This window comes from Verticillium nonalfalfae (genome assembly GCF_003724135.2).
Source record: "Verticillium nonalfalfae strain VnAa140/NRRL 66861 chromosome Unknown scaffold_59, whole genome shotgun sequence".
Lineage (NCBI taxonomy): Eukaryota > Fungi > Ascomycota > Sordariomycetes > Glomerellales > Plectosphaerellaceae > Verticillium > Verticillium nonalfalfae.
The window spans coordinates 147,862-170,185 of NW_021167284.1; the positions used below are offsets into that span (position 1 = coordinate 147,862).

At 57.0% G+C, this 22,324-nt stretch overlaps 7 protein-coding genes across 7 annotated transcripts; 4 read left to right on the forward strand and 3 right to left on the reverse strand.

Annotated features, from left to right (window-relative positions):
• Positions 1-3,683: 3,683 nt before the first annotated feature.
• Positions 3,684-7,114, forward strand: D7B24_007394 (uncharacterized protein; the record flags this gene model as incomplete). The annotated part of the gene is made up of 4 exons (XM_028641504.1): positions 3,684-3,762; positions 3,823-4,009; positions 4,071-4,207; positions 4,260-7,114. 4 exons carry the CDS (start codon positions 3,684-3,686, stop codon positions 7,112-7,114), a joined length of 3,258 nt encoding a protein of 1,085 aa, XP_028494497.1.
• An 811-nt stretch (positions 7,115-7,925) lies between these two features.
• Positions 7,926-8,905, reverse strand: D7B24_007395 (uncharacterized protein; the record flags this gene model as incomplete). Its single annotated transcript, XM_028641505.1, has 2 exons — positions 7,926-8,683; positions 8,767-8,905. The coding sequence occupies 2 exons, from the start codon at positions 8,903-8,905 to the stop codon at positions 7,926-7,928; spliced, it is 897 nt and encodes a 298-aa protein (XP_028494498.1).
• A 646-nt stretch (positions 8,906-9,551) lies between these two features.
• Positions 9,552-11,257, forward strand: D7B24_007396 (uncharacterized protein; the record flags this gene model as incomplete). The annotated part of the gene is made up of 2 exons (XM_028641506.1): positions 9,552-9,961; positions 10,030-11,257. The coding sequence occupies 2 exons, from the start codon at positions 9,552-9,554 to the stop codon at positions 11,255-11,257; spliced, it is 1,638 nt and encodes a 545-aa protein (XP_028494499.1).
• A 193-nt stretch (positions 11,258-11,450) lies between these two features.
• Positions 11,451-13,287, reverse strand: D7B24_007397 (uncharacterized protein; the record flags this gene model as incomplete). Its single annotated transcript, XM_028641507.1, has 2 exons — positions 11,451-12,791; positions 12,877-13,287. The coding sequence occupies 2 exons, from the start codon at positions 13,285-13,287 to the stop codon at positions 11,451-11,453; spliced, it is 1,752 nt and encodes a 583-aa protein (XP_028494500.1).
• Positions 13,288-14,321: 1,034 nt separating this feature from the next.
• Positions 14,322-16,682, forward strand: D7B24_007398 (uncharacterized protein; the record flags this gene model as incomplete). Its single annotated transcript, XM_028641508.1, has 2 exons — positions 14,322-15,035; positions 15,843-16,682. The coding sequence occupies 2 exons, from the start codon at positions 14,322-14,324 to the stop codon at positions 16,680-16,682; spliced, it is 1,554 nt and encodes a 517-aa protein (XP_028494501.1).
• Positions 16,683-20,060: 3,378 nt separating this feature from the next.
• On the forward strand, positions 20,061-20,923 carry D7B24_007399 (uncharacterized protein; the record flags this gene model as incomplete). The annotated part of the gene is made up of 2 exons (XM_028641509.1): positions 20,061-20,141; positions 20,204-20,923. 2 exons carry the CDS (start codon positions 20,061-20,063, stop codon positions 20,921-20,923), a joined length of 801 nt encoding a protein of 266 aa, XP_028494502.1.
• A 900-nt stretch (positions 20,924-21,823) lies between these two features.
• Positions 21,824-22,048, reverse strand: D7B24_007400 (uncharacterized protein; the record flags this gene model as incomplete). The annotated part of the gene is made up of 1 exon (XM_028641510.1): positions 21,824-22,048. The coding sequence occupies one exon, from the start codon at positions 22,046-22,048 to the stop codon at positions 21,824-21,826; it is 225 nt and encodes a 74-aa protein (XP_028494503.1).
• Between the last annotated feature and the right edge of the window lie 276 nt (positions 22,049-22,324).

Below are 22,324 nucleotides of genomic sequence, written 5' to 3' on the forward strand. Positions count from 1 at the left end.
TAAGTGTGACGATCCCCTCCAGACCCTGTCCAGGCAGAGCTGTCGATCAGTTGGCAACACGGCGACCAAGTGCGGCTGACCATGCGTGGGCTTGAATGACAGGGGTCGTCGCGATATTTCTAACGGCGCAGTGGGGGACAACTTCCTGCACCTAGGTCAATAAGCTGACGATGCCGTGTGATCAGTCTGCTTTCGTCGCACGTCGTGGATCCATTGAGCTCATTAAGGCTTTCCCGGAAAGCCACGACTGGGTACACCCTGGCAGCCTATTCGATAGTTACGCCAGGCCGGAAAAAGCTATAGATTACAGATTATAGATTAGCAGTGAAACCTCAACAGTGCTGGTTTATCGCAGAGGGGTAAGCAGGCGTGGGCCACCAAGGAAAACCGCCGGCTACCTTGTTGAATGAGGTGGGGTTCGTCCCTGAGGTATGTCTTACGGATACGAGATGCTAGCGGCGGGTGCATATGCAACTTGACAAATGCTCAGCGAGAGCATGGAGCAACAAGATTCGGGGACTCTCCCACACTGATCTCCGTGGCGCCATGGTATTGGGCGAGTACATTGCTCTGATTAGGCCAGCGGTCACACCGTCGTCGAACGTAACTAATCGGGTGACGAAGCGGCCCGCCTTCGTCGAGGAACTATCAAGCCACAAGCTAGCTAGGCTGAACGGGTAGGCAGGGGATGGCCATTTCCAGTTGGCTATGCTGGTGGTGGCTTACTGGCGCCAAAGATAAAGGTGGAGATGTATGGCGTGGAACAAAAGACATGCTTGGTTGGAATATGGATGGGCTGCTGCGTGGAAGGTGACGGTGTATTTTGGTAGTATCAAGGCCGACGGGAATGTTGAATATTGGGCGCCGTTGAGGGTCGTCGCGAGAATCTGCATGTTGCATTTCATCGGCAGTCAGAGCCTGATTGGGACGATCTCCATTGCGGTGAAGCACCAGGCCCAGACTGAGGCGTGGTTTGATGCTTTTCCGGTAGGCACATCTTACCTCTGGCACATCAATATTCCCATCTGTCAGCCTGCAGCCTCCATGAATAAAGTGCAGCATAGCGCGTGATATGGAGAATGCAGCCTGGCCCGGGCGGCATGCTGTTAACCACGGTTGGTACGTCCAGTGTGGCCGAGACGGGGGCTCAAGCGTCCAATGTCACCCTCCGTCTGTCGGTCAGCGTTACTTTCTCTCCGAGGTTTGGATGTACGAGTGACGTTTTCATGCAAAATGCGACCCCAAGTGCACGGGAATGGGTCAGGTGGAGAAACGGATGACCTGATCTGCAGTCCGAATCGTGAGGCCTGCTGACAGTTGCCGGAGCCGATGGCATCGCGACATGTGTCGCATCCGAGTCGCTGTAGCTGTGGCGTTGTGATGTGTTCGAACAAGGCAGGAGGAGCCGGTTGAGCTCACTTCATCAAGGTTGAAGACAAGGAAACATTCCAAGAGAAAAACATTGTGCATTCGATAATTCGGGCGAAGGAGGGATCCTCACTTGGCCTCATGGGGTCTTCGTGTTGCGACCGCATTTGCTTCGTCGGGACAGCATGCCCTTTTTTTCGTGGTTGATGGTTCGATGGAACGAAGACGGGGGGTCTGGGCCTACAGAACCAATGCACCAGCCGGCAGGTGCTGCCAAGGGCGCCCGGGCAATAGCAGAGGGGCCCGCGGCTGCCCAACGTCACGTTTGAGTACTGGAGCTCTCTTCGCACAGACCATGAGCGCAGACCCTGCAAAGGTATTTGCCGTTCGCTACTGCCTACCGAGTACCTCCTCCCTTGCCGTAGGGCAGGCAGGTGGTACTGACCCTGATTATCCCAGAAATCGGAAATCAAATCTAGAGACGACCGATTTTGCCCATTCGCCTCTGGACCCCTCCTTCGTGCCGTCGAAGGATCAATCACCGGCGACCGGTATAGCCCGGCATGGCATCCCTCCATCCTCCCATCCTAGATTCCTGATCATCAGGGGGATCATCATGGTCCCCCAACTGAGCAACCCCCCGATCTCAACCAAGATTCTCCACTCCGTACCTAGGTAAAGAAGCATGACGAGTCGCAGGACACCCTCACCACCGCCGACAGTCGGTCAGCAGCGCTGCACATATTGCTGTGGCGCCTGCGGCAGCTCGCCAGCTGCTTCATCTATCACCACCTGGGCCACCTCATCGCCCCCAGGCGGGCTGGGCAGCGACAGAAAACGCGCAAGCGGCGTGGCAGTAAGCGGCTGAGCAACACATTATCATGCGCCGTACCCAAACCCTGTCGTCACTGTGCCGTGCCGACAGGTACTAGAAGCACCTCAGCTACGGATTGGGTCGACCATCAGGCGATCCGAGGCCGTTCCATGACCAAAGATTCAGGACTGGCGGCGCCGAAAGCCACCACAGTGCACCTTGGCTCTCGTTCCCCCATGCGTCCGCATGTCCGCGTATCTTGGCACATCGCCTCTGTATTGAACGCAGCAACCTCGTTCGAACGCCTCGGCGCTCTCCCGTCTTCCACGTCGTCGTTGTCGTCGTGGGGTGAACCTGAACGGTCAACCCCTGGAGCCTTGCCCTATCAGGACCCCCAACATCTCGATTAGCCCTTCTATCTGCTCCCAACAAGGTAGTCTAAATCGTCGTCTCGTATTTCCCTGTCTGTCCAAGCCTCCTCTCGGGTACCGCCTGCATACCACCCATAGCCATAGCATCAGACCGCCTTGCCCAATGCGCAGAGGAAGTCTCGGCATTGGACGGCATCTGACCCGGCCATTCTGGGCCGCGATGGACAGAATTTCATGTGGAAGCGGCATGGGCCTCGCCAAGTCTGCCAATATTGACCTATCGACAAGGCATGGACTCTTCTGCTTAGTGCCTCTTTCAGCAGAGCCAGCAACGACACCACAATGGCAACACCACATTGCCATGCTCCTCCCTGTGTGAGGCCTCGCCCGATACGTCTGCGTCCGGCTCAGGCCGCCTTTCTGCATGTCATTCCCCTAATCTCCACCAGCTAGCCATCCATCCATCCAACTTCTCACGCATCGAGCTGCCACCACTCGTATCAGCTCTAGGGACCCCACGCCCTGACCTTTCTATCTTTTGCTCCAGGTATGCGGCTCGCCAGCTCTGGATATTTTGTAGCCTTTATTAGATACATAGCGATCACGTCCCCCGGCCAAGCAACCTTGTGTCGGACGTTTCCTCTCAGATCACAGCTTTTGAGCTTGATCCGTTATCCATCTAGCTCAACCTCTCGTATTGGTGTCTGCCACCTGGCTTGTTGAAGGCTTCTCTTCTTCTTTGGCTCTACAAGTCATAACTTTAACGCCAGCTCTCCTCGCGTCTATCCCGGCATCCACAAGGGTAGTCAAGCTTTCACTCTCCAGTAGTCCGCACTTGCTACATATAATAAGGCGGCTTCTTCGCCATGCTGAGGCCCTGACGCCTAGCAAACATCAGTCAACATGAGGCCTGTTCAGCTATCATCTGCCTTTCTGGCCTCTTCGTCCTTGGTTAATGCCGCGGCGGGACATCTCGCCAAGCGGGATCCCCCTGCAGAGATAGCGGGAGGATGGACGTACCAAGGCTGCTTTATGTTCGTTTCCCCAGACTCCCCACGCATGGGCTCGATCTGATCTTCTAAAGCGACATAAACCGGTCTCTGACTGGCGCGTCGCGTGTTTCTGCCGACATGACGAATGAGGTGTGCGCGACGTTTTGCGCCTCGCGCGGTTTCGCCTACGCTGGCACTGAATGGTATCAGGAGTGCTGTAGGTTGATACTCAGAATCCAATTCTGTGTCAGTATGTTAGCTGACGACCATGATGCAGATTGTGGAAATGCTATTGCGGTCGGCGGAGTCATTGCCAATGAGCTTGACTGCAACACTCCCTGTGCTGGCGATACGACCCAGCCATGCGGTGGTCCCAATCGATTGACGCTTTTCTTCACTGAAGAAGCCAATGGCCCAAGTGTTAATCCAGGAGTTGGCGGCTGGGTGTCAGAAGGCTGCTATACGTAAGCCAAAATTGCAGATTGTTCGCGAGATGATGAACCTGTCCGCTAACTGCAACTTCAGTGATGGCGCAGGAGGGCGAACCCTCTCTAACGGGATCGGTAGTATTCCGGCGTCTGAGATGACAGTTGCTAAGTGCCTTGCGGCTTGCAGAACAGGCAACTACAAACTAGGCGGTGTTGAGTACGGAGGCGAATGCTGTGGGTGCTCTCCTCCTCGCCGGAGGGTAGATGGATTGACTAACAGGAGTAGATTGTGACAACTCGCTCAAGAATGGAGGTGCGCCTGCCGTCGACGGCTGCAACATGCTTTGCAACGGCAACACCACCGAATACTGCGGTGGACCCAATCGCCTCAATCTCTACAACTACAAAGAGGTCGTAGATGTGTCGTCAACGGTAACGACCACGCCCGAGCCCACAGGTACGGCTTCTGTCATCGAGACCGTCCTTCCTACCTCAACGATCACTCCCACTGGGCCAAGTCACCCAGAAACCGTGGGTCCTTATTCCTGGGTTGGCTGCCGTACCGAGGCCACCGGCGCCCGTGCTCTCGGCGCCAAAGAGCTTGCGAACGATCAGATGACTCTTGAAACGTGCCAAACCTTTTGTACGGGATACAAATACTTTGGTACGGAGTATGGAAGGGAGTGCTTCTGTGGTGATACGTTTGCAGCAGGCTCTCAGACTGCCCCCGAATCGGACTGCAGCATGAGGTGTTCTGGTAGTCCCCAACAATACTGCGGCGCCGGCAATCGCTTGTCCGTCTACATGCTCGACGAGGGGGGTTCGCCAGCCTCATCAGCTGCAACCTCAGGTGCTGCTACTAGCGATACAGGGGTTGCGAGCGCTGTCTCAACCTCAACTTCGACGTCAGCCCGTCCTGTGGCGACTGGCTACCCATCCGGGTGGAGCGAACAAGGCTGTTGGGTCGATGGGGCTGGCGGTCGCATCCTCACCCACCAGGTCCCTGACGACAATGCTCTGACCCTTCAGAAGTGCGCCAAGAACTGCTTTGATTTGGGTTACACTGTTGCTGGCGCTGAGTATTATCAACAGTGCTTTTGCGGTAATGCCATTATCAACAACGGTGTCAAGGCTTCCAGCGACTCGCAGTGTAACACGCCATGTGCGGGTGACAGCACGCAGATGTGTGGTGGAGGTGACCGTATGACCATCATCTCGGATGGCCCTCCTCGAGTACGTGGTCCTCCTTCGCCCCAGCTGAGTGGCTTCAACGGCGACTGGACATACCAGGGCTGCCTTCAAAGTTTTGTCGGAACGACGCGGACTTTCTTCTGGCAGAACTTCTTCCCTGGCACCATGACCGCTAACGAGTGCCTCGATCGTTGCGGCGAATTTGGATACATGGCTGCTGGCCTCGAGTACGGCGAGGAGTGCTATTGCGGTGATCCGGCCAACATTGATACAATTGGTACCGTCTTCCGTCCCGAATCCGAATGCAATATACTCTGCGCCGGCAATGACTCTTCCATCTGCGGTGGCGGCAACCGGATGTCAACTTATTTCTGGACTGGCACTCCCCTTTACGCATGGACCTTCCCCCAGGACGTCGCCAGGGCTGGCTCGTACGAGCTCCTCATTGGAGGCGTCTGCATCCCACTCATGACAATGGAGTCTATCACGGGGAAGGTTACATTCCTTGAGAAATGGGGAACTGGTCCGGCCAATTCTACGGGTGCCTACGAGCTGGACCTCTCCTTGACGCCTAACAGGAACACCGCATGGCGTGAGATGAACGTCAAGACGGACATTTTCTGCTCGTCTGGTCTTATACTTCCCGACAAGGCCGGCCGTCAACTCACAGTCGGTGGATGGTCGGGCGACTCGACTTATGGTGTTCGCCTTTATACACCTGACGGTTCGCCAGGGGTCAATGGCACCAACGACTGGGAAGAGAATGTAAACCAACTATCCCTTCAAGACGGTCGATGGTACCCAACCACTATGGTCATGGCCAACGGCTCCATTTTCGTCATTGGTGGCGAAGAGGGATCCAATGGCGCTGCCGTTCCCACCATTGAGGTCCTGCCATACACGGGACGGGCACCGCTGTTTATGGACTGGTTGGAACGCACCGACCCGAACAACCTGTATCCCTTCTGTGCAGTCTTGCCGAGCGAGAACATATTTGTGGCCTACTGGAACGAGGCTCGCATTCTGGACAAGACAACTTTCGAAACGCTGACCATCCTGCCGACAATTCCCGGCACGGTGAACAACCCTATGGGTGGCCGCACATACCCTCTCGAGGGTACTGGCGTCTTGCTTCCGCAAAAGGCACCATACACAGCTCCCCTCGGTATACTCATATGCGGTGGATCTACAGAGGGCGTGGCAACGGCCATCGACAATTGTGTAACCATCTACCCTGAAGCCCCAGAGCCTGAATGGGTGATCGAACGCATGCCCTCGCGCCGTGTCATGTCTTGCATGGCGCCGCTGCCTGATGGAACATATCTCATAAATAACGGTGCGCAGCAGGGCGTGGCAGGCTTCGGTCTCGCAGAGTTCCCCAATCTGAATGCGCTCATCTACGATCCAGAGAAGCGTGTTGGCGCACGCATCACGGTCGTAGCCAACACTACAATTGCGCGTTTGTATCACTCGGAGTCTATCACGCTTCTCGACGGTCGCGTGCTGGTCACAGGCTCTGACCCTCAGGACGGTGTCAACCCTCAGGAGTATCGCGTCGAAGTCTTCAACCCGCCGTACCTGACCAGCGGCAAGCCCCGACCAACCTTCACGCTCGCGAACCGAGACTGGGACTATGATGAGTCAATCACGTTCACGCTTGGCAGTGCCCCGGTCAACGGTGCCATCTCTGTTACGCTTCTTGGCGGCGTTTCATCAACACATGGCAACTCGATGGGCACACGAACCATTCTACCATCCGTCTCTTGTAGTGGCCTCACTTGCACCGTCACGGCACCGCCTGACGCGGGCATATGCCCACCCGGTTGGTTCCAGTTCTTCGTTCTTGACGGCGGCATTCCCGCAGTGGGTGTGTATGTCCGCATTGGAGGCGATCCAGCCGAGCTGGGCAATTGGCCTGACAAGTCATCCTTTTCACCACCTGGCTTGTAGTAGCTGAATTCAAGGATTTCTCTTTTACCTAAGCATGTTCATAGATCACTGGCCAGACATACATACGGTGGCAGCCTACAGATCTTTAAGGGGAGGAAGAACACACTCGGTTGGAGTTGGACTGTCGCACAAACGGATATTTCTTTTTATCCTTTCGCATAATATACGGTCACTATTTTGTAACGAGCTAACTAGACTATGAGCGATACCGAACGTACCTGCCTCGTTAATGTAGGGTTTTCACCAAATTCATGTAGCCACCCGCCAAGGGCGGTTATCGATGTGCTTGGCTGCTTTGGGGGGGGCAACAGTAACTTGGGTCTTGCAGCCCATACAAGCTAATCCTCGGCCTCGGTCAAGGAGCATAGCCGAGACATGGAAGTAGCAGACGCAGGCCAGATGGACAATCCGGAGAAGTGGACAGACGTGATGTCAGAGTGATGTGATTTACCGAAGATAAAGGAGGCAGTGCAAATTATCTGTCTCGATCATCCTGGGGGTTTATCTCGCGGATGAACATCTGCGGGGCCCGAACTACGAGGCAGAACGGGAAATGTCCACTAATGCACTGAACTGACTGATTGGTATCCACAGCGATCTTGAGTTTATGTAAAGAGGCGAAAAGATCCATGGGTCTGGAGAAGGAGAACTCTGACACCGCAAAGAAATCGTCCGAACAACTTTCCTCTTTTGGACCAGCACACACGGAGGTGGATGTGTCTCCACCAGCCGGGCCCGAGATCACGGACACGAAGCAAGCAGCGTTCCCTTTTGGCTTCCCCACCCTCCTGCCCCTTCGACCAAGGTTCTCTCACGCGACTCTCCGCCCACCGACACCAAGGCTCACGGCGGGCAGAAGAAAGAGGAAAAGCGTGCTGGCGCCGTACAACGTGACCGCGAACGCCAGCAGACAGACGGCGTGCCGTACGAGGACGTTGAGCATCTGCATCCTGTTCCGGTGGCGCGAGCGCGTCACAAAGAGCGCGCTGTCGTTCACGTTGGGAAACGGCATGTTCTTGGGCACCGGCCTCTCGAGGAACGCGCAGAGTGGCGCCCAGCCGTCGCTGACGCGGTATTCGAGCAGCCTCTCGCGCGGCACGAGGCGGCGCACGGCGGCGCAGTGGTCCTCGTATATCTGCCGCCCGCGCTCCGCAAAGGCGTCCTCGAAAAAGGTCGCGAAGAAGAGCCGGATCATGGGCTGGTACATGGACGCGGCCCAGTCGAGGCGCGCCAGCGCCGCGAGGGCGGGGTCGTGGGCGCGCCAGAAGAACGTCTTGAGCGTCGAGGCGTGCCAGGCCGCCGGGTCGTCGCGCGTCGCCAGCACCACCTTGGCCTCGGGATAGGCGGCCACGAGCTCGGGCGCAAAGGCCGCAGCCGGCCAGTCGCAGACGGCCTGGCAGTGGCCGAGGAGCTGGTCCCAGTCGGCGCGGGTGAAGGGCTTGCCGATGCCGTGGTATTTCGCCAGCAGGGCGTCGTGCCACATGAGGGCGTCGGGGGGGTTCTCTATCGAGCACGACATCATGTGGTAGGTGTCTTCGTAGCCGAGCTGGCGCATGGCTGCGCGCATGGCTGAGGTTTTCTGGTGTTTTAGCTGTCTGTTCATAGAAATAAAGCATTGCATGAGATAGGAACAGGATGGTGTCAAGCCTTACACGCTGTTCCTGTGCGGCCGAGGCCGAGGAGGAGGACCTTCATGGGTACTGTCCGGGAGCATGTCCTTCGGTCAATGTCTGTGTCGTTGGTGAAAATGTCGGTCGCCGGCTTGGGCCGATATCTCGCAGCGTAGGCCATGGTGTCTCGCCAAAACAGAACATGTAAACTTGTATTCTATGCAGAGTCAGGAAGCCAGATAGTTCCAAAAAGTCTATCAACAATCAAGTAAAAGTAAGTGACAAAAGGGGATCGCCGCCATTAATACAGCTCACTAGAAAATACTGCCGCCTCCTATCCTTCCTCGTCCTGGCCTGAACTAACCATCTGGATACTCCCTCCAACTTTCGCATGCCCTCCCCCTTTCCGACCCTTCGAGCAAAGAAAGACCATCTCCGCCGTATGCACAGGGGCCATGGATCCCAACACCTTGGCAGCTTGGCGAACGAGTTCAAGCAAGTTTTAAGCGGAGCAATTGAGTGGTTCCTCGCCTTGGCGATAGAACTCCAGCGCCAGGTGTTTGGAGATGTAGATCGTCAGTCCCCGTACGCGTGTGGAGGAGACAGGAGAGGGGGGAGACCGAGCCGGGATGTGGGGTGGAGAGGACGTGACCGACGAGCTAATCCCGCATCGCATCCCGACTTTGACTCATTCGGGCATGGCCGATTCATCCCGACATTTGGACGACTCTTGCCTCAAAATGCCCGTCTCACACACAAAAAACTTCCGTCGTCAGTCGACATCTCGTGGGCCACTCCCCTCTCACTGAAGTTGCTATCCGGCGGTGATGAATGCGCAGACTCCGCCCGCACCGGCCCCCGCCACCTGGGCCTCATTGCCTCGCAAGTCTCAACTGTTCATCCTGTTCCTCTGCCGCGCCGTCGACTTTCTCCAGGTCGCCTCCCTGCAAGCCTACATCTTCTTCCAGCTCAAGTCTTTTGATGCCGGGCTCTCAGATGCGGCGGCCTCGGCGCAGGCGGGCGTCTTGCAGGGCTGCTTCTCCGGCGCGCAGGTCGTGACGGCAGTGTTGTGGGGAAAGGCCTCCGATGCCCCATGGGCTGGCCGCAAGGTTGTCATCATGACAGGCCTCATGGGGACGGCTCTCTCGTGCGTCGGGTATGCCTTTGTGAAGACCTTTGCCTGGGCCGTTTTCTGGCGGATCGTCGGCGGGGGCGTCAATGGCACCGTTGGCGCCGTGTGAGTATCTTGCGTTACGGAACGACAACAGGTTCCTTCAAGACGGGGCGCGGCTGACGTGTGAACAGACGAACCATGGTGGCTGAGAATGTTGCGGAGAAAAGATTTCAGTCGAGAGCATTCTTGTTGCTGCCGCTGAGTTTCAATGTCGCCAACGTCATCGGCCCACGTAAGTCTCGCGGCCCCTCTTCAGAGAACGCCATCATCGAACTGACGCCGTCAGCCATGGGAGGATTCCTCGCCGATGCGCCGACTACCTTGCCGCGCTTCTTCGGTCGAGATGCCATCTTCGGCTTCCGATGGATCCAGGCATACCCCTATGCTCTGCCCAGTCTTTTGAATGCCGTCTTCCTGACCCTCGTCTCGGGGCTCGTCTTCTTCTGTCTGGAGGAGACGTCTCCTGAGAGGAAAGACGGGTATGACCTGGGCCTGGCCATCGCCGCCCGCATCAGAAGTAGACTGTCCGGCGCTCCGTCGTCTTCAGGTTACTCGCGCGTAGAGACCTCCGATCTTGGTCTGGGAGAAGAAGACAGCATCGTCCTGAACACCGCCGAGGTGCCAGCTACCAACCAACCAACTCGGCAGTGCCGCCAGAAGACGAGGCAGAAGCTCCCCTTCCACCGTATCTGGACCCGCAACGTCATCCTCATCCTGCTGACGACAGCCCTCTTCGAGTTCCAGCTCGGCGCTTTCGCAAACCTCTGGCCCCTCTTCCTCTCGACGCCGCGCCCCGCCTCCGGATCAGCCCCACTCGCCGGCGGCCTGGCCTTCTCCGCACCCAAGGTCGGCCTCGGCATGTCTCTCCTTGGCCTTCTCGGCCTGCCCCTGCAGCTCGCTCTCTATCCACCTTTGCAGGCCCGCCTCGGCACTCTGCGCTCCTATCGCTACTTTCTGCCGCTTTTCTCTGTCGCCTACCTTCTCGCGCCCATGCTCGCTGTCCTGTCACCCGCCGCACTGGGGGGCTTCGTCATGTGGGTCGGCATCACCCTCGTTGCCGCGTGTCAGGTCCTCGCGAGGACGTTCACCATGCCGGCTGGCATCATGCTGCTAAACAATGGCAGTCCACACCCCAGTGTGCTCGGAACTATTCACGGGCTCGGGCAGAGCGTTGCTGCAGGGTTCCGGACCGTCGGGCCTGTGGCTTCCGGGTGGCTGTACGGCATGGGGCTCAATGCCGGAAACGTCATCATAGGCTGGTGGGGGGTCGCTGGTGTGGCTGTCTTATGTTCCGTCTCGGCGCTGTGGGTGTACGAGGGGACCGGGCACGAGATAGTCCTGGAGGGTGAGGAGGAGTAGAAGTATGAATATCGAAATGATGAATTAAAAATGATCGCTAGTGTCTATGCTGAGGTTGATGATGAAGAAATGCTAGATAGTGAGTGTCCGTCCTTGCTGCCGACGAAGATGCAAAAATGAATGTCCTTCCAAGGTCTCAATGAAAGTTCCGTGGACTTAAATATGTACAAGAAGTTATGCCGATGTCAATGTATCACCGCTGGTCCTGTAAAGGTAGGGCCTCGTACTTGGTCTCCTCTCCATACGCCATGGCTCGGCGGTGTCTCTGTACCCAGTCGACGCCATGCGTTAGACGCTGCCGTACGACAGATCTGAAGTACCAGGTGCCCACAATGGCGAGGAGGGCGAGGATGGAAAATTCGACGACAAATGATATGGAGATTGGCGATCCCCGTGAAGGAGCCTTCATCAGAGGAATCTCCGTCGCAAAATATCTCGATATGGGCATCGACGTTGCGAAGACCGTACCGTCAAGATCCATGGCAGCGACGCGCACATATTCCGCGGCTTCCTTGGGAATCTCGAATTTCGTCTCGAAGCTCTCCTTCGTAATCACCTCGTGATCAGCGAAGCGCTTTCCGCCCGGTTCTGTGCTGCTCTGGAGTCGCCATTGATCGACCTGTGTGGCACCGTTCCAGCTGACATATAATGCCCCCTCCTTGGGCTTCACGACAACAGTCGGCCGCGTCTTCGGCTTGCCAACCCAGGGGTACTTGAAGGTCCGATAGTTCTTGCACCAGCCGAGTCGCGCTAGGTGCACGGCGCCGATGTGTACGTCGCATAGCGCTTTTCCTGCAGACGAGAACTCGGTGAAGGCAGGCGTGTGACCCCAGCCGACGAGGACATTGCCAGACTTTCGCAGTGTCTGAACGGAACCCTGCGAACCAACAGAGAACTTCTGGGGTGACACGTAACTCTGCTTCAACTCGGCCGTCTGATTGGCGATGTCGAGGGCGATGACGAGACCGCTGCTATGCTTACTCGTGCGGAGCCTATCGTAAGCACCGTTATCGAAGACGGAAATGGTACTTTCGTCAACCCAAGAGGCGTGGTGCTGCCACGAGAAGGAGGTGGCCGCGCCATCCGAGAGATCCGTGAAATTGTTGGCTGCTCCACCAAGCTGCCATAGCACCTGACCGTTCCTAGCATCGATACAGACAACGGCACACATGTAGCGTGACGACACTAGGTAATTGCCCATGGCGTCCTGGTCGATGCTGTTGATGTGGAAAAAGTCAAATGCCGTGGGCTCCTTGCGGCCGAACTTGCCGATGGGGGCGCGGCTCGCGGCGACGGCGAAGTGATCTGAAGCTCGCCACTGGAAGAGCAGCTCACCCGTGGCGATGTCGACCTCTTGGAAGAGGCTGTCAATGAGCCAGCCGTCAGCAATGTCGTAGGCGGAAAGATCCCCACGTCTCTTCTCGTAGATGGTCATGAGAGCCGTGCCGTGGTCTGTGATGCGGAACTCGTGGAGGTCGCCAGTGAAGTCACCGACCGGCACAATTTTCTTGAACACCTCATAGGAGGAATCGAGCTGGTGAGCATTAGACCTTTTGTTCACTCTTCTGGTCCCCTCATGTCCTCCTGCTCGGACGAGGGAATGGGATTTCGCATCTCACCATCAAGTAGTAGCCCATGCCGAAGGTGCCGTTGTCGGTTCCATGCCAAAAGGTAATGTAGTCTTCCCCTTGGTACGATTGCACCTTGACGTCCATGGCCTGCCCCCATTCCGTGTTCATCCACACGAGGTTTCCCTGCTGGTCGAGGATCATGGGCCCCGGCGTCTGCACTGACCGGCCGCGGGGCGCCATGAAGAGCAAGCCGTCATCGCATTTGGGGTCTGAACGGAGGACGTTGGGCCAGGGCGACGACGCCCCGAGCGACTCGTAGTGCACCTGGGGATAGGCACCATACACGCCCCAGTCGTAGAGCAGCGAGTTGTCGGCGTAGGGCGCGTAGCCTGCCCCTGCCGCTCTCGAGGTGGAGGGTTGCAGGAGCAGCAGCAACGAGACCCAAGTTGCCGCGCCCATCGCTCAAAGTGGTCTATCGAGAAGACGAAGCAAGGAGGATGTTGAGCAGCAGAGCCAAGAGTGGGATGAATGGTGAAAAGGGAAAATGGAGGGAAGAGAAGCGAGGTTTAAAATTACGACGTGAATGTCCCGTCCGTGTCATCTGGAAGGGAAGGAACGAACAACCTTCAGTAGGTAGGTAGCCAAAGACCCTTGAGGCAAGTGAAGAGCGGGGGCTCATGAGCGCTATCAACGCCCTGGAAAGTGCCGTGTGTTCCGCCCACAGTAGCACCCCCCGATTCGTGCTTCGGCGGGCACATGCGTTCTGTAGCATTCAATACATCTAAACGCAAATAAGGGACCTACCTGCTCTGCCCCCTTTTCAACCTGGTCACTGATGGTTGGTAATCTTACCCACCCACCTCGGTGCGCGCTCTCGCTTTCCCCGCGAAATACGACTTGGCATTTACAAATGGACAAATGGTCCCGAATCCGAGACGCATCCGACGTAGCGAAGAGCTTCCTTGGACTGCCATGACGGAGGGGCATCCTCGACAGCGCAACATCGCAGACCTTTTCGTTCGCCTGCTGCATGGAGTTTGGGGTGCGCTTGAGAAAGGCACAGCCCGGTTCTGGCGCCCGACCTCCTGTGGTACTGATCTCTACCTTGCTTACCATGCCTTATGGTATCTAGGGAGGTACCTCAGGTGTACCTAGGCACGTCGGCTCACAGCCACGGCCGCACTCAGCTGCAATGTCTAGGATACCATAACATGGTGGCCTCACCACATCATCTGATTGGAACTGTTCTCCTTATCCAGCGCGTCACATTGATCCATACCATGCAGCTAAGACCGACGGCAGGATGCGTCTGAACAAGGCTGGCATGTTGCGAGCTGAGTTCTGTTGACCATATAAGGCGCCAGGCTGCAACTTGCGTTGTCAACGCAGCCTGGCCGTGTCTGCTCCTATTCTAAAGACTTGTCGCCTATGTGCTCTGCACAGGCCCCAGGCTCGCAGCCCGTGAGCCATCGACCATCGACCTGCAAAACATCATGGCAGCGCCGGCCAATGACCCGCCAGCTCTCAAGGGCGCAGACCCTATCATCCATAGTGAAGATTCAAACGGTCAATGCCAGGATGCCTATGGTCCAGGCTCCCCTCGCCCATCAATACGTACAGACGCGGACTGGGTCCTGTGGCAGCAAGTACTGGAGTCGGCAAAAGCCGTGTGCCTTGGTTCTACGACCTCACAATACGGACCGCCTACGCAGCAGGATCAAGAGGCACCTGCCAGTGATGGAGATGCACAAGTTCTAGTGCTAGACGAGGTCAACAGGCTCGTAGCGCCCGACAACGTGTACAGGCGGCGTCGTGCACCAGGGCTCGAATGGCGGAGCAAGGTAGAGTGCGAGGGTTCCAACGCTCTGGTCTTCTTCGGCGTTCTGCGCGAAAATATCCTCCTCTTCGTCGACTTGTGTCAGCTCAGCTTGGGCACGAATACCGAGGGTCCCGACCTTTTCAACGACACTGCGATGGACAGTGGTGACGAGCCGCCCACGAATCAGAAACGCGAGGGAAATACATTGAAAAATCGCCTCGCGCGCTTGCAAGCCCAGATTCATCACCACGATGCTTCCTTTGCGCCAGGTTGCGAACCCTACAACGAGTACTTCACCGACGCGATCGACTACCTCACGACAACCCTGGTCGATGTGTTACCAGAGCCCGCTGACGACTACCGCATGAAGCCAATTCTAATTGCTCTGGTGGCCAGGCTGACAGCCAGACTCAAGCAGATGAACCGACACCTACGTCTCCCTCCCCCTGAGCTACAGAAGAAATCCTCGATTGCTCAGTTCTGCAGCGATCTCATACCCTTGGCTTGTTGGGATTGGTTAGGGTACGAAATCGACAGTCTTCAACGCCATGTGGTTCATCTCTTCAGGGAGGCTGCTCTGAATCTTCCCAACTCGCTACAGATCAGCTCCCCTACTGATTTGAGAAAAACACTGGAAATGTACGACTGTTCCATTACGAAAGAAGTCATGGTCCTTTTCAAAGGCTACGACGGCGAAATCGGAACAGGGAGTCATGCCGGCTTGGACAGATTGACGCGACACATTGCTGCTATGGTCTACCGAAAGTGCAGTGAGGCGGCAGAGCAGCCACGCCCTCCCGCGAGGGTGGGATCTCGTTCCCCCGTCACTATAGAATGCAGCATGAACATTGAGCCTTGTTCACGTATTCAAGGGTCCAGTCGGAGGGAGCTGTTTTCCTTGGAGAGTATAGTTGCTGTCTTGATCCCGTATTCGATGGTTTCCGGCGCATTCACTGTCAGACTGGACCAGCTTGTCACCGTGTGCAGCATTTCCTCAAAAGGGCTTGATAATAACTTTGTGACGTATTATACTCATCGCCTGCGCCCCCCAAGCCTCTATAAAATATGCGTCAACATATCGAAGCCTCGGATGAGACAAGACTGCAACTATATCTCCCGGGTCAACCATATTACCATGATCGACCGAAATGTGCTATTGAAACACGTCGACGTCAACCAGCTGATGCAATCGGAGTGGAACCGCAGGGCGCGAATCCGCGAGCGTCTGGCGGTATCGCAGACATTTGAGGACGATTCCTCGGCCGTAGACGACCTGTCAAACTGGAGCAACGAGAAGCGCAGAAAGATTTTTGAAATGGCCCAAGATGAGTATAACACCTGGGTTGTTGACGAAAACTCCATCGTTGTACCGTACAAGCAATACGCCTGGAGCTTCTTGGGTATTGCGGCTACCCTCGTGATCGGCGGGCTGGCCTTCGGATTCAGCATCGGCAAAAGGATAGAAGGTGTAGATCCTTTCAACATCAGCGTCTTCTGCTGGGGTCTAGCGGCGTTCATGCTTGTATTAGTCAAGGCCGTCCGGGTCGAATACTGGTCTTGGCATCGTTTTCTCCGTGGGGAGGTAGCATGCCGGTCGATTACAGAAGTCGTGTCCGTCACAGGCATGAATCCGCAGGTTCTACTGGTGATCCTACTTCGACTTGATGATCGCATGTTTCTCCAGACCCGGGGTCCATTCAACACTATGTTCCGGCGCCACACGGATGACCCCCAAAGTGGGTTTTCGATCAACGTCCCGATCAAAGCGACAACTGCATTCGAAGGTGGACTCATACCGGTGATGGTGCAAGGCGAGCAGGGCCTGGGATTGGTACTCCTGCGAGCCAACGCTTGGGCAACATTCAACTCCGTCAAGAACCGGCAAACTTTTGAAAACGGGCTACACTGCCGCGATGTCCTGCATCCAGGGTCATGGGCCCCGGATAAATCGGTGCCTTGTTACCGACTTTCGAGGGGTGACGTGAAGGTAGTGCGAGTGCTCGACGTGTACGGGGCGGACAGCTACCTGTACTAACTAGCTCATGTTCACAGTTTGTTCGACGTTTGGTCTCAGAAGCCGCTCTGCCGTGCGAGAATGCGAGAAAGCAGCGTCAACAGCAAATAACAATGTCTCGCGATGGATAGCCGATGTCGCGCCACAGCAGTCCTACCGAGAGTCCTCGGCCCGTTCACGTCAGAGAGGCCTACCCAGCGCGATCACCGGCCCAGCCGTGCCGTGGGCGACGCGTCCGGGACGCCGGTAAGGGTCCTTCACGAAACGGAGGCGCCAGACTGTCGGAGTTGGACCATGGCCGACGCAGCCGGGCCGCAGGCCAGAAGGGGGTGTAGGGCAGAGCAGAGGTGCCATGTGGTCGTAGTATATGGCTGTCGAGTCTTGCTCTCGATTCGGGCACAGACGTCGTGGTCGATCGTGAAACGCCCAAGAGGGATCAGCGAAACAACAACCTTATCTGTAGGTTGAGGTTCAGGTGAGCTGGCGGGCGTCAAGCGCCCCGGACAGACTGACAATCGCGTGGGGCACACGGACGAGAACGTGAGACGCTGGCACACGACGCCCCGGCAGGCGTGCCGAGAGGCTGTCGGGAGATGTGATTTCGAAGTTGGGTGACGAGAGTAATAGGTGTTGGCCTGCCTCTCGTAAGGCACCTTACCATTAGGTACCTTAGGTTGGTAGGTACCTAGCTAGGTAGATATGAAGACGTCCTCAAATTGCGGGTTGTTGGATGTGCATGCTGTAGCAGGCTAAATGCAGGTGCCCATTCGAACATGATTGTAGCTGTCATTCTGACGATGGCAAACATGACCAGACGCGGTATCGGCGGCAGCAGGCGCGACGGGAGTGGACTGGCAATGGCAGGAGCAATGGTTGCCCCCTGTGGTTGCAGCTTCCTCTGCAACCCAGTGCATTGTTGGGGGCCGACGGCTGATGTTGGGTGGCGTGCATGGGGCTGACTTTTTGGGGCATCCAATGAGGGCGGGACAAGATGCGCACTGAAACATGGCGAAAATGTGCCCAGACCGAACATCACCGTGTCCATCATCATCTCCTTCCTTCATCCTTCTGACCACCAGCATCAGCCCCTGACTTTGCTCTATTGCCACTAACCCGCACAGATATTGACAGGTGGTGCTGGCGTGCTGGCACCATCATTGACGTGCTTGACCGGATACTGGAACACCGGCTATCCGACGATTTCCGCGTCATCTGTTCTAACGGGCTCTACGCTCCATACCCACGCACTCGTTCGGAGAGCGGAACGTGCGCTCAGCGCAGAGCGAGACTGACTCCGCAAACCTTGAGATGCATCACATCCGGTCTGCCGAATAACTCAATCGTCCGGTGTCCGTTGTCCCTCTCTTCAGCCGGCGGCCTGTGCCCCCGAGACCCATCCATGGCAGAGCTTCCGAGACGCATCATCGCGTCGCACAGCGGCCAACGGCATCAGCAGCACAATCCGATGTTAGTCACAGGCCTACCCAACGTGAGCTGCAAAAACCCGGCCATTTCGTCCCGCTGTGCTGTTGACCTCAATGCTCCAAGGCCACTCACTCACTGGCGACCATTGGCCACTCCGGAACCAAGAGCCCCTTGCATGCCGAACCGCCAGCGGCGTCATCGGCAGGGGGGGCAAGAGAGGTTGGGTTGGGGAGGAGGAGGCGCAGGACTGCAGGACTGCAGGACTCCTCCAACACTGCAGGACTCCTCCAACAAACAAACCAACCAAGACGACCACAAGATGGACAGGGGGGATGGCGGCCTGGGCACTCGCACCCGACCAATCATCCTTCCCCCGAAGCTGCTTGGTTCCTTCGTCGCTGGGCTCCCGTCAGCAAATATGGATTTATTTGTTTCGTCTGCAACGCACGCGGCTCGGAAACCCAGCATCTGCAGATTGAAGCTGCTACGTGCCACGACATACAACGAGTTTCTGAGACCTGTGGCCCCCAACCGTCCTGCACCCCTTCCAAAGGGCGGTCGTCAAGACGTGCCCCTGCGAGACGGATCTGTCTCTTCTTCCCTATCATGTTCCCTGGTGTGGGCAGGCAGTTTGTCGATGGGCGTGACATGGCCGATCGAGTTGCAGGAGGTTCGACCTCGTCAAAACAGGGTAGCAAGAGCCCAGTGAGAGCATACGCATGCCCCGCGTTGGGCCCAATGAAACCACTGGTCGCGATGGCGTCGCCTTGGTTGGCTTGGTTGGTTTGTCCCATGTTGTAGCTTCAGGTTGGCTTCTGTGCGCCGTGCACGTATGCAGGCGAATTTGGTTGCCCGCTCGGTCGCTCAGGTCTTTGAGGTGAGGGTGCTTCGATTGCCACGCTCAGCAGGCGACGCAAGTGTGTACACGGCTGGGGCTCCGACGCAGGGGACTCCCCACGAACTTAGATCTCCCTTGGTCTGCCGCTAGGTAGTTCGGACGGAGCCAGGCGACCTCTTGTCTGACGGCACATGGGCGGCTTCCTGATGGATGGGCAGTTGCATGGATGCCTGCCTCCCTCTAGCCGCATTGCTACACTCCTTTGCAGGACCACAGGAATTACCAGACTCTATTGGTCTTGGAAATGTACTTGGACAAGTGAAGGGAATTCGGAAGGGTGAGGTCTCTGGGTGTAGATGTGTAGCCCAGAGGCTTAGATGTCTTTGCAAATGTCTCGAATCAGAGGCGACATGTCAAAGTGGTACGCGCCGAGCAGTGTGATGGGGGTTCACTTTGCCTCTGTTGCTGCCGGGCTGCCGTGCTGACGCTCAGCCTCCTTCTTTTTTGGCTCATCCACTAACAAAGTAGTCTGTTACCGTGCATATGGGATCGTGTGCCTTCACGCTCCTTGGCTCAGTGGTCTGTGGTCCAGGAAGCCTTGGCCTCCTCCCCTCGTCCTTCTCGCCCGCCACTTTGACGAGACAGGCTTAAGCCCCCTTCACGGCACTCCGGCTTGTACAAGGCTCAAGGCGCGCTCAAATGCTCCATCGGGTTACATCTGGCACACATGATGAACAAAGCACCCGTCATCTTTGTCGTGGCTTGGCCCGTTCTGCCTGCGGTATAAGATCGACAAATGTTTCCCCCCACTCCACTTTGAATACACCTCCTCATCTCAACCGAACGTCAATCACTCCCGCGCATCCCACTCCGCCTTGATCCCCCCCCCCGGTCTGGTCTGAGAGATTTCATTTATTGGCACTACTGGTACATTAGGAAGGAGCAATCCTCTGTTTTACAAGATCACCCTTTGGTTGTTCTCCTAGCTTTGCCCACCTACATCTACGAGTCGTCCCCCCCCCCCCCCCCCAATCGTTTGGTGCTCTCCTCATCTCCATACTACCACGACCGAATCGTCGTCACCTTAAAAACAACTGTCACACTCCCATCCCGTGTCTTACTTCTCATCGTACAAGATGCGTACTCAGTCGGTTCTGTCGATTATCATGGCCGCGGCCATCGGTCGCGTTGCCGCTCAGGAGGAACCCGTCACTGGTGTATGTGTTTCCCTTGGCCCAGGGCTATGGATATGGTACCATCGTTACTGACACAATGGCAGGAGCTTGGTGACGCCCCCATCGTTGAGGGCAACCCGCCCGGTGTCGTCTACGAGGCCGTCCTTCCCGAGGACCCTTTCTTCGCCGGCGTCGACATTGAGGGCAACGTCAAGGGCTCCATCACGGCCATCTCGGCTCCCGACGGCGTCGGTGTCGAATTCAAGGTCACTTTCTCGAACCTGCCCAAGGAAGGTGGCCCCTTTGCCTACCACATCCACGACTCTCCGGCCACCGACGGCAACTGCACCTCGACTCGCGCTCATCTTGACCCTTACAAGCGCGGCCAGGCCATTCCCTGCAACCCCGAGGCCCCTGAGACCTGCGAGGTTGGTGATCTTGCCGGAAAGCACGGCTTCGTTGAGTCATCCGACGACCCTTTCGAGGCCACCTACGTCGACCCTTACTCGTCTCTCATCGAGGGCCAGGGCTCCTTCTTCGGCAACCGCAGCTTCGTCCTTCACTTCAGCAGCAACCTCACGCGCATCACGTGCGCCAACTTTGAGCTCAAGGCTGGAGGATCTCTGCCGCAGCCCCCCAAGCCCGGACATGGCGACAATTGCACTTCCAGCCGCGTCCCCGGCGTCCCGGCGCCCACGGGTGTCGTGCCCGAGCCGACCGAAAGCGAGAGCCTCGTTCCCGTGCCTACTGCTGCCGCCATCATGAGCACCGTCCCCGTTGGCCTTCTTGGCTTGGGTGTCATGGCTGCCGTGTTTGGCCTGTAAACGTTGGGCCTTGGGGAAGGAAACGTGGTTGACGTCCGAAGGGGAGCTTGGCGGGCGAGAGACTTCTGCAGGAGGACGCCCTCCCGCACTTCTATGTTCATTTTTTGGTGTGTGTTACATTACGAGAAAGGCTCTTCTGGTTGATACCATTGCGCCCTTGCGCGCATAATAATGAAGGGGGGAGTCTCGGTTCATAGTATTAATGGAATCATGGTCACGATGACTGCACTCGACTTCTCTACAAGACACGCGTATATGATGACTGGGGTTAGCGAGGCCAAGGTACAGGATTCTTGCCAGAACTCAGAAGAGCTTCCTTTGAGCCCAAGGCCAAGGGCCACGAATTCATGCTCGTAGCCACAGGTCCAGCAGATGAGTGCTGGCTGGTGTCTTTGTTCCATTGGACATGACAGTAAGCTGCCAAGGTGCCTCGTTGGGCTGAGCACCGACAATTCGAGATCTCAAACCATATCTTTCCAACCGAAGGTCCTCGCCAGATGGTGATCCGGGTCAGGGGCGCTCAGCCAGATTGTGCTTGATCCTTCGGCGCAGGAACCCATGCTATCCTCATGGCCTAGGATCCAGCCAAGCACATGGAGCCTCTCACGAAAACAGCATCACACAATGTGTCACAAGGGGTCTCGGTGACAAACTGCAGGGTCTAGATGCGGGCGTCGAATGATAAACCAACGACATGGCTGCCCTCAGCTTCATGGTCCTCGTACGACCATCGTCTCCGAACGCTTGATCGAGACCGTTACCCTGCTGCCGTGACACGAGGTCCAAATCGGTTTGCTCTCTCACTTGCCCCTCTCTTTGCTACCGCGCCCGCTCCTTCACCTGGCCCGCTCGTGGCTCGTCAGCAGCCGTCATGCCCGGCACCCTGACCATCTGCACGCTCTACTCGTGCCGCGACGCCACGACAAACTCCTTCTTCGGCGCCCGCGCCCACATCCCCTTCATGCTGACCCTCCTCCTCGCCGACCTCGCCCGCGTGCCAGGCTGGTGCGCCCGCCTCGCGGTCTCGCGCGACCCCTGGGCCCGCTGGCCCTGGGCGTAGTCCGCCGTCGCCCTGTCCGCGGCGCCCGTCCTGCGCTTTGGCTTTCTGGCGAGAGTGGTCGTCATGTCGGCGGTGCGATCGGCGACAGCGGCGGGGCCGTGGACGAGGGGAAGGGGACGTTTGCGAGGCTGCTGGACGCGGGCTTTGAGATCGATTGCGGAACGGCGCAGAAGGAGGTGGAGGAGCCGCCGACGTTTTATGATCCGCAGATGATCCGCAGTCTTTTGGGCCGGGACGGTTCGAGATGAGTCGGGACGGGGCGTAGTGGCCGTAACCGTAGGATGTGGGTGCGTATCGGGACCGCGATGACGGGGATGTAGGCATCGGGCGTTATGGAGGTC